The sequence below is a fragment of the Lactuca sativa genome, chromosome 6 (assembly GCF_002870075.4).
Source record: "Lactuca sativa cultivar Salinas chromosome 6, Lsat_Salinas_v11, whole genome shotgun sequence".
NCBI classification, from domain to species: domain Eukaryota; kingdom Viridiplantae; phylum Streptophyta; class Magnoliopsida; order Asterales; family Asteraceae; genus Lactuca; species Lactuca sativa.
Window position 1 is genome coordinate 9,723,942 of NC_056628.2, and position 11,478 is coordinate 9,735,419.

Consider the following 11,478-nt stretch of genomic DNA (forward strand, 5'->3'; position numbering starts at 1 on the left):
GACGCAAGAGATGATTTGTAAATTGGTGTTGGGTTTGTCACCATAAATGACAAGGGTTTCGCCGATTGACAGATTTAGGCGAACGGCCCTTTCGTGACAAAGTATATCGGCATGATGTAGGCTTAACCAATCCATACCGATGATGACATCAAAGCTCTTTATATTGATCGACATTAGATCGATTTGAAATGAGTGTTCGTTTAGAGTTAGTGTGCAGCCTATGTACATATTGTTCGTGCTTTCTGTTCTACCGTTTGCCATTTCTACTGTAAATATCTTATTGAGTGTTTTAGGGTTCTGTTTTAGTACGTGCTTGAATTTATGACTCACGAAACTCCTCTCCGCACCACAATCAAAGAGTATGCATGCATAAATGTTATTGAGGAGAAACGTACCCGTAACCACCGTGGGATCAGCTATCGCTTCGTTCTGCCCTATTGTCAGCACTCGTCCCATGCCGCCAACATTCCTTGCCTTAGGACAGTCCCTCTTGTAGTGTCCAGCCTCACCACAACCATAACACGTCTGGCCCACACTGACCCCAGGGACTTGGGTGATTGGTCGTGCAGGTGCCCTACAGAAACGGGCGGTGTGCCCCTTTTGGTTGCAGTTGTTGCAGTGCATCTCCCGACAATTTCCATTGTGGTGGAAATTGCACTTGCTGCACTTCGGGAAGTTCCCAGCATATCGCTTTACTGGGGTGGGGGTAACAGGAGCAGTAGTGGGGGCAGTAGCGGCATGGACTGCCACAATCTGTTGTTTCTTGGAAGGTTCTTGTGAAGGTTGACTCTTCCTTTTGCTCCAGAACCTCTTCTTGTTGTTGTTGCTTACTCTGGGTTGCTCCGGTGCGGTGGTTGCGAAGTTTTGGCAGACCCCATGGTCCACGAGAACTTGTGCCAACTGTTTGGCGCTATCGAAGGTGATTGGTTTGGAAGCTAGAACACTTCCTCGAATTTGGGGTGACAGTCCCCAGATGTATCTTTCGATTTTCTTGCTCTCTAGAGCAAGCATCCCTAGGCAAAGGATTGCCAAATCACTATACCTATTGGTATAGGTCGTGATGTTCGAGCCTACCATAGTAAGGCCCCAAAGTTCCTATTCGAGTTTTTGTAATTCGCCCCTTGGACAGTACTCTTGCAGTAATATTTGTTTTAGATTCTCCCAGCCCATAGAGTTAGCCACTACTAGTGTTAGTGAATTGACATGGCCATTCCACCATGTCAGAGCTCTCTCAGAGAAGGTACAGGCAGTGAACTTCACTTTGCTCCCTTCTGGACAAGAACAAATCTCGAAAACTGCTTCAGTTTTCTCTATCCACTGTGATAGAGCCATTATCCCTCCAGTCCCATTAAAAGTAATGGGTCAGCTATTCATGAAATCCTTATATGTACAATCCCCCGAACGACCTTGACGTTGGCCATTCGTAGAACTATTTACTCCCCCACTAGAACCATTGTTACTCATTTGGGCCATTGCCGCTGTTACTGCAGCCGTTACAGCAGCTATCAAAGCGGCATTTTCCGTCGGGGGAGGTAGTGGTGGAGGTGGTGCGTTGTTGACACGGCGTGTAGATCTACGGGGCAACATCGTGCTGATAAGGAAAAAATAAAAGATCATAAGTTTTGGTGGTTGAGAGTTGATTGGCAATGAGTTAACTATCTTTAATAGTTCGGAAATTTGGTTTGACCAACGCAAGGCTTTGAGTTTGTTTTACCAATGGAGTTAAACAATAAATAAACAAACTCATGAACTCGACTGAAATGCACATATTTAACACACGAAAGAGATATGCCCTATATATATTAAACATATGGTTGCGTTACATCCGAAGTTAGAAAATTTTGACCTTTCTAAAGGTCTCCGATTACAGGAAGTTAAAGAAAGTAAGACTTTTAGCCGATGGTCCTATTCTATATCAAAATTTTGGGATCAACAAGCACTACTTGCGACGTAGGTTGCGCTTGGAGCTTGACTCCGCGTCTGATTGCTTTGCCTCCATGAGGCGCCTATCAAAGGCGGCTTGCTGTTCCCTCAGCTCAGAGAGGGCTGCAATCATTTGTGCTTGGAACGCGTCGGCGCGGAGTTGGGTGTCATCCTGCAGCCTATCCAGCCGGCGGATGTCAGAAGTATGCACCTGTACTTCCACATTGACTTCCCGAATCCGGCTAGCTTGAACCCCGGATTGATAGGACTGGTTGGCTAGCTTGCCCACCATGACTGGGAGTGCTCGATCGGCTGAACCTCCGCCGCGGACATCATAGAAATCCCGACACATGCCGTAGGGAGGACGTATCCCTTGTTGTTGGCTCCAATGGTGGAGGTGACTTCCCCAAACGGGAGTCGGTCCCTGAAAGTTTCTCACAAAGACAGGAGGTTGTGTGGGTGGTGGGTTGATTACCTTTGGTTATGAGTCTGTCCCAGAGTCATCCCCTTCATCCAACTCGATAGGTTCTTCATACTCTTCGGGATCTTCTTCGACCCATCCTCCGTTACCTTGGTTGAGATAGTAGGGGTCTCCATGTGGAATGAATCCAGTCATTTGACTATACGAGAATAGGGTTATAGGAATTGAACAAAACTTGAAGCATGTAAAACTAAGCATGTCGATTAAACTATTGCACGTACCAAATACTCCTATAGTATTTAAATTTGTATGTTTGATACTAATGTTTATTTTGGTAAGTTTTGACTTGTTGCCCACTACAACCATTCCTCGACACACGTTAGTCAAATCTCGGATAAATATAGTTGATCAGGCTATATTCGTCCCAAATCCGATTACATATGTCGAGGCCTAATCGTAGTGTCCAACTTGTCTTAATACTTCTTGTATAGTTCTAACCATGAAAATATATTGTTGCATGCATGTATTTGTATTTTTACGACCCAAAACAATCTAAATTAGATGAAACAAGGTTTTAGGTGTAAAAACGTTTTATCAGAGACTTCGGCTTGTGAAAGTCGATTTTCTCGAGATTCTCGGGAATCTTGGGAATCTTGGGAGTGTAGAACCTTCCTTCGGAACTTGAGTGTGAAAACCGGGGCTTCGGGAGCTTAACCGCAGAGTTTCAGCACGAGAGAGGGAAGAATGGAGCACCTAAACCCGGCACCCCAAACCCTAAACCCTAAAACCCTAAAACCCTAAACCCTAAACCCTAAGGTGATAGAGAATGTGTTATGAGAGGATTTTTCTCTCTTTATTATTCTAAATAAAATTTAAATTAGTCGAAGGGTATAATAGTCCAAACATTTGTTTTTAAGTGGATGGATAAAAAAATCTTTGGAAATATCAGCTCCCTTTGAACTAAAACAACATATTTGACAACCAAATTCACCATTCTTACAATTTTGTCGATACATTACCAAAAAAGAAGAAAAAACCTATAGACAAAAGACGTAACGTTTTCTATGGTTGTCATCGGTGTTAAATTAAATTTGGTAAACCACGCTACTGGATACTTGATTGCGTAATTTCGTGTAATTTTTATTTTAGCCCAAAAAGAAAGTATAGAGGCATAGAGCTCCCCCGCCTTCTCGTCACAGACACAGGCATCACCAGAATTTCCCAGTAACAAAAATGCGCAACAGGAGGTACCTAGCTTCCAGCGATGACGAGGAAGACGACGCGCCTCCGCAGCCATCACCGAAAGAACCGGAAATGAGGTCTAGTCAGCGGAATAGAAAGAGGATGAAGTTTTACGAAGACGATGACGACGAAGAAGAAGAAGCAGCAATTAAGCAAGTAGCCAATTCGAAACGAGACAAAAAAAAACCCAAGGACGATGAAGAGGACGAGAAAGAAGTTTCCCCGCCACCAGAAGATGACGAGGAAGAAGAAGTACCTGTGGAAGACGCCAAACCAATCGGCGACGTTGTTAGGGTTTCAGGAAAGGGGAAAACAAGGAGGAATCATTATAAATCGTTCGAATTTGATGGCCTTTCTTACGAACTTGTGAGTGCCTTTTCATGTAATAATTCAGATTCCTTTGCATTTGTTCCTTGTTATGTGGTTTAGCATGCCTGATGTTCTCTTACATAGTCTGCCATACTTCTGAATTACGAAGCAATTTTATGAGAATCTAGGGAGTGAGTCTAGAGTTTAGGATTGGTCTGCCTGCAAAGTAATAAACTCTTTCTTCTCAACTAAAATTCTAATGTATCTGTTGGTTATTCTATAGAGAAGTATTTTGCAGTTTTATTATCTGCATCTAAATAGATTGTAGGACTTGTGAATTATGAAACACATTCTTCAAGCTCATGAAAGAGGAGTTCTAGGATTTGGCTTTGCTAAATTCAGTTGATCGCTACACACTGTGATCTATTTATCTGTTCAGTTATTCTGTCAGATAGCAAAGTTCCGTTTGATGTTAAACTAGTGCACCATGAATAAATTGCTCATGCAACCATGTTTCTGTCTCCGTGGATGTGCAGGAGGATCCTGTGCTTTTAGTTCCTGATCCTGAAGGACCAAACAAGAAGCCATATGTGGCTATAATCAAGGTATTATCTACTTTTCCAAATCAAAACTTTTATGGAAACTTGATTCTTAACTTACATATCATGCACAGGATATTACCGAGACAAAAGATGGGAGTGTAATGGTAACAGGACAATGGTTTTACAGACCTGAAGAAGCTGAAAAGAAAAATGGTGGAAACTGGCTATCAAGTGATACACGGGAACTGTTCTACAGTTTTCACAGAGATGAAGTCCCAGCTGAATCTGTAATGCACAAATGTGTTGTCCACTTCATCCCTGCAAACAAACAGATCCCAAGTCGTAAACTCCACCCTGGTTTCATAGTCCAGAAAGTCTATGACACCATTTTCAAAAGACTCTTCAAGCTTACAGACAAAGATTATGAAGACAACATGCAGCATGAAATCGACTTACTTGTTCAGAAAACCATGTCACGTTTAGGAGACCTTCCTGACATCAAGCTTGAAGATCATGACACAGAAGAAGATCAATTAAAAAGTAAAAGACTGTTGAGAAGAAAGAACATGAACATGACACCAATAGATGTTAGTAGAGATGAAGAAACAACAACAAACAGGTCATCTGGCCCATTATCAAGATCAGAAACACCAGGAAGCTGTACAAGTAATCCTTCAGAATATTATAACATTCTTGCAAAGAACAATGCTGTAACTAGTGATCATCATCGTGATAGATGGCTTGAGAAGCTTCTAGAAAGTGTTCAATATGTCTGCAGTAATGTATCTGAAGACAAGAATGATAAAGTAACAGGTTCAAATTCAAAACCTTTGTGGCCTGTTGATGCTGTTGTTGCTGTAGCTTCACTTGAGAAAGCTTCACATGAGTCTCTTTCTTCTGATTATCAGAAGTATAATCAGAAAATGCGTCAATTATGGTTTAATCTCAAGGTTTATTTATTTATTTTTTTTTTAAACTCTTCATTTCTTAATCAGCATCTTTAATTCACAAGGTTTTAACTTGTATAATATTTAATTTACAGAAAAACGCACAGTTAGCACGTCGCCTTCTAAAGGGAGAATTAGAAGCTTCAAAAATATTAAACATGTCACCTAACGAGTTGAAGGTATGTGTTTTGTATTTTTAACAATCTTGAAATTTAAAAAAAAAACACAAAATCTAAATAAAGAAAAAACTTTTAGGAGGGATTGACAGCAGAGGAGATAGCAAGTAAAGAGCCTGAAGAGGATGCTCAAGTGCAGGTAATATTTCTTTCTTTCTATTAATTTTGGTGGTTTTTAAAAAAAAAATAAGTAAAATAAGAGTTTGGCGTATGTTTTTTTTTATTATGTGAAAAGATGACAGATGCACGATGTAAAAGATGCACAGAGAAAAAAGTGCGATTGATAGAGATCATATCAGCTGGACATGCAGATAGATATCAGGTAACAAGCTTTGTTATGGGTGAAAAGTAAAGTAAAGTAGAGGGGCTATTTTTGTAAAAAGAGTAAAGTAGGTTTGTATTGTGTGAACAGCTTGAGTGTACTGCATGTGGTAACATGTGGTATGCTTCTAGAGATGAAGCATCGAGTCTTACAATAGATGGGCCCAGTTCTGCAAAGACTGTGGGGTCCGCACCATGGGCCACTGCAAAATTTGAAGATGTTGAAAAGAAGCTGGTCAGTCCTCGTGACCACCACCCTCCTCCTCCTCCTCCTACTGCCGCCAGTAGTGATGGTGGTGTTAAAAAAGTAAATGAGCCGGAAAAACAGAGATCCTTTAACAAGTCTAAGGTTGAGGACCAAGATAACCTCCCACCACCACCACCAAGTGATCATCATGTAGACTAGTTTTGACTTTTGATAGTTGGAATCATATATCATTATATTATCATGAAAAGCTTACAAATGGAAACAACAGTTAGGTAAATTCTTGTGTGTTTTTTATTAGATGGATAGGTTGTCCATCCAGGAAATTTTGTGAAAGGTCTGTTTTGCCCTTGGGTTTCAGTTTGGTATTTTCCCCCATTTAAATATGTTACGGGTAAAATAAATAATGATATCTTTTTTTATAAAGAGTTTTTTTTAGACTATTGGATTCAAATTTCTTACATTCCAAAAAATACAAATTTTACAATTGTTAAAAATATTAGCGTGAGAAAAGCTGGGCGAAAAAAAAAAAACAAAAATTGGGGAGAAAAAAAAAAAGCTTTTTGGTTTGATCCATTAAGTTGTTATGCTCATATTAAGTCAAAAAGAAACCATCATATATCATATATAGCTGTGGATATTAAGTGCTTAATTTATTAAGCTCATGAAATAAAAGAGAACTTCTTTGTCTTGCTGTATAAAGCATCTTCATTTTTTCTTTTGATACCGTGTTTTCTGCTCTCTTTCGGTGTGTTTGTATTTGGTGGGCATGGGCATATTTGTCGTGGGAAAATGTGGACCTTTAGGATGTTTGATGTAAGCTTTGGGGTCAAAAAGAAGGATCCGTTAAATGTTTGATATGAATAGTCGTATGTGTGGGGAGAATTTGGTAATTTTGTTTTATTGGGGGTTTTAGACCACATCCTTGACTGGTTCTAATTTTGTTTTGGGGTTTGAACGTGGTGTGATAGACTGATAGGAGGGCTAGGTTCTTGATCTTGATGTTTTGTAGTTGGTGACATAAATTCACTATATTATAACCCACAACTTAAATGACATCGTAGATGCATAAGTTTCGCTTACATACAAAACAAAATCATTTTGAAAAAGAGTATGTTTATGGGTTACGGAATCCGATTTCGTATTTTTCATGTTGAAGTTAACCCGAGTTAGACAAAGGGGTCTGATTTCATTGCCACATCATTTTCTCTTTACTCTTCTCTTGGATAGGAAATTGTAACATTTCACTTCTTTATTTTTTAAGTATTTTTAATAAATATATAAAAATGTAATTTATTTATAAATAAATTCAAAATTAATAAAAAACTCAATATTTCAAACTAAAATGATAAAAATTACATAAAAGAAACTAAAACATAAGAATAATTTATTAAGTGTATCATTTTGAATATTCAATTCACGTCCATCGACAATATGTAGTCAAGTTTTGTAAATATGTTTTACTAAATTAGCGCAAAGGTTGTGATGTGTATCTCAATTAATTATGTACTTCCATTATGTTTCCTGTGTAGTGTGACATATCAATCTCTACTATTTCAAAGGATTGTAAAATTTCGTTTTCATCGCAGTAGTATGTTATATTTCCTTTATCTTCTAAAATCATATTATGTAATATGATGCATATTTACATCAAGTGCTATTTCCACATCCTTCCTAGCTTCTTATGAAACTATCTTAAACTTTAATCATTTTTCGTCATCGGGACATATCCATGATTCGACACATATAGAATATACTTAGGATACATATCGTATTAGTAAGATACTATCCCCGTTTGTATTATAGTCCATTCACTTCAAATGACAAGTCATACACCTTTCTAGGATGCATGTCATTTGACATTTGTTCAAAAACATTAATGTCATTGTTGGGACTCGCGACATCAAAGAATGCATGTCAAATATATAGAAGATACGATACTATTGCTTTTATGATCACCTCACATGAATTAACCATATCATGCATTAAGGCACATTGCCTACGACTACATATAATTAATGATGCCTAGCATTCAAGGAAACCCATATTGTTTTCATAATTCACATACAATTGTTACATGTCATTTAACGTATGGTTACACAAATATCATACGTCGTAAACCTTAATGACACATTTAGCACACTTATAGACACTATCTTGTGTGGTCTACTCATACATCCTCATATATACTCATCTAATGAGTTCACTCTTATGCCATATGTTAATTAACAAATCATAGTTGTGCTTTTTTGCAGCGGAGTAAAACCTTTCTTACATCTTGCATCCATATCAATTGGAAACAAATTCAAACATATTCTTCAAGTCATCAACTATATGCAATAATAATTGTTTCATCAATTGGAATCATCCTCAAAACTTTTCGGCGTACATGACATCATCGACAAAGTAGTCTTGTACGAGATGCTCGTAGGCACAATGAACTCTCGGTAAAAGAGTTTTGTATTATGAACTTTTTGTTAAAACAAAAGCTAAAAGTTTCTACTGAGGAATAAATATTTTTTAATTTTTTGAATTTATCTTAAAAACGAAACGGTAAAAGTTTACAAAATTTTTCAAACTAACGCACTACCACTACCGCCACCACGTTATAAATTTTAGTTAACCTTTAAAATCCGAGTAAAAGGTTATAAAATCAACAAACATCATCACGTTTGAGTTAATCAAACTAGAATCAGAATTTGGTCTATATTTCGGTTATGATTCATGGGTTTACTTTAGTGATTAACGATCTAATAGTAAACTAGTAAAATACTAACCTAATAAATTATATGCCGGCTAAGGCTAACAATATTAATCCACAAATAAATTTTAGCACGCATCAATTTTGGGATATACAAATCTCTTGATAAATCTTTTACAATAGTATTGGAATATATATATATATAAGACATCATTGGAATTTATTAATCGTTTTTGTTAAAAATTATGCTAATAAATTATGTAAAACTCTAAAAATCTATACCCTTAATTCATAATTTTCTTCCTAACACCCTCATTTAGAGATTTTCATATTTCACAAGGAATTGTATTGGAAATTTATAATTTGAAAATGTATTTGTTCATTTATTTACAAAATTATTCCGGATTATTTTTATCGTGTCGATAGTCGATACTATATATATTTATATTTATATTATTATAAATTTCTAGAATATAAAGGATGACGTTCACCATCCGACACGTATGCATTCCAAACTCTACGGTCTCCGGCGGCACGCAACACTTCCCTCTTCTCCTCCTCCTATAAACCACATAAATTCTTTCCCCCAAATTAATCGCTAATCTTCTTCTCAATCCTCTATCCACTTTCCTAATTCAGGTTCTTTCACCACCTTTTTCCTTTTTTAATTTCTTCCATGATCATCATCATCATCACGTGTACTGTATATAGCCCTAGCTTTAATCTTTAAGCTTCTTCTTTCGTTTCAATTTGGTTAAGTTAACTGCCTTTTTTTTAATTTTTCTGTGCATATTCTTCGATTTCTGGAGTTCATTTGTTATAGAATCGGACGTATTTAAGCTGTTTGGTGTTGTAATTTCTCAATTCGGGTGAATTTTGGGGATTTCTGTTTCGGATTTTGATTGTTGTCGACCAAAGTTTGTATCTTTATTGTTGTTGTACCTTTCCCCCTTTTGGTGACAATCAAGAATAATTAATCTAGTTTTCCCACAAAAAGTGATTCCTTCAATTTAATACTCATCCGTTCACGGAATCAATCAAGTAAATTAGGGTTTTCGATTCCGCAATTTTTAAGAGCTTCGCAAACTTGTAATTTGAAGTCTGAAAAATGCTCGAATCAATGGCTGCAACATCCCTGTTAGGGCCTACACCAATTTTAGGGCACCATTGGAGACAGTCGTCAGGTAAACGGGTTTCAATGAACCCTAATCGCTTGTCCAAGGTTTACGCAATCAAAGCTCAAGCAATGGAGTTGACTAGAGAGATCTACAATTTCAAAGAAGAAGACAGATTTCAGAAGAATTCCGATAACCAATTCAACACTAACCATAACCTAGACAGAAAACCAGGGTCATGGCCTCCAAACAATAAAGCAGATAACCCATCATTACAAAACCCATTACTTCGTCAACACCAAATGGGCTGTGGCTGGTTAGGTGCCATATTCGAATGGGAAGGAGTCTTGATAGAAGACAACCCAGATCTTGAAAAACAATCATGGCTTGCACTTTCACAAGAAGAAGGTAAATCCCCACCTCCTGCTTTTCTCCTGAAAAGAATCGAAGGCATGAAGAACGAACAAGCAATCTCAGAAGTCTTATGTTGGTCAAGAGATCCATCTCAATTGAAAAGAATGTCATCAAGAAAAGAAGAAATCCATCAAGCCCTACAAGGTGGAATCTACAGATTCCGTGATGGGTCCCGCGAGTTTGTGAATGTTCTAACACGTTACAACATCCCAATGGCTTTAGTCTCAACTCGGCCACGAAAGAATCTTGAAGAAGCGATTGGTGCAATTGGGATTAATGGTGTTTTCAGTGTTGTGGTGACTTCTGAAGATGTTTATAGAGGGAAACCTGATCCTGAAATGTTCATGTATGCAGCTCAGTTGTTGAAGTTTATACCTGAGAGATGTATTGTGTTTGGGAATTCTAATTTGAGCGTTGAAGCTGCTCATGATGCTAAAATGAAGTGTGTGGCTGTGGCTAGTAAGCATCCGGTTTATGAGCTTAGTGCTGCTGACTTGGTGGTGAGGTGGCTTGATGAGCTGTCGGTTGTTGATTTGAAGAATCTTGCTGATGTGGAAACTGAAACTGAGGTGGAAATGGAGTTGGAGGAGGGGAATGTGCTTCCTTCTTCAAGGGTGGCTGTTGATGAGCATGATGATGATGATGATTTGTGGTGAATTGTGTTGGATTTGTACAGTAGTTTTATGGGTATAGTGTTAATTTGAAACGATGGAACTGTGTATTTGGTGTACTTTTTATAGTTTATAAATGCGGGAAATGGAAAATGTAAAGTGGTAGTCTGATTAGATTACCGGTTATAGCATGGTGTATGTATCATATAATATGTGTTTAATATGTATATATATAAATCTCTGAATTTTCAAAGTTGTTGCTTCTTGTTCAATTCATGTATATGTCTCTTTGAAGCATATTGTCAAACAATCGAGTATAATTATTATGATGTTGGTGATGATGTAAATATATACTCTATTGAACACTTGAAAATTCATCATACATATGTTATCTTTTAATTATTTATTTAAATAGCGGATTTTTTTTTTTTAAATTTATGTATAGGACATTGGTTTGACAATGATGAAGTGATGATTATGTAGGATCAAGGAAATTAAGAAATAGAGAGTGACGATATTGTTTTTATATTTATATAATATTTATTAGATAG

At 37.4% G+C, this 11,478-nt stretch overlaps 2 protein-coding genes across 2 annotated transcripts; both read left to right on the forward strand.

The window, feature by feature from the left end:
* Positions 1–3,443: 3,443 nt before the first annotated feature.
* Positions 3,444–6,529, forward strand: LOC111900379 (uncharacterized). The gene is made up of 7 exons (XM_023896266.3): positions 3,444–3,952; positions 4,432–4,500; positions 4,569–5,387; positions 5,480–5,563; positions 5,640–5,699; positions 5,796–5,882; positions 5,973–6,529. Exons 1-7 carry the CDS (start codon positions 3,578–3,580, stop codon positions 6,285–6,287), a joined length of 1,809 nt encoding a protein of 602 aa, XP_023752034.1. The 5' UTR covers positions 3,444–3,577; the 3' UTR covers positions 6,288–6,529.
* Positions 6,530–9,289: 2,760 nt separating this feature from the next.
* LOC111900381 (5-amino-6-(5-phospho-D-ribitylamino)uracil phosphatase, chloroplastic) lies at positions 9,290–11,180 on the forward strand. Its single transcript, XM_023896267.3, has one exon. The coding sequence runs from the start codon at positions 9,896–9,898 to the stop codon at positions 10,970–10,972; it is 1,077 nt and encodes a 358-aa protein (XP_023752035.1). The 5' UTR covers positions 9,290–9,895; the 3' UTR covers positions 10,973–11,180.
* Positions 11,181–11,478: the final 298 nt, after the last annotated feature.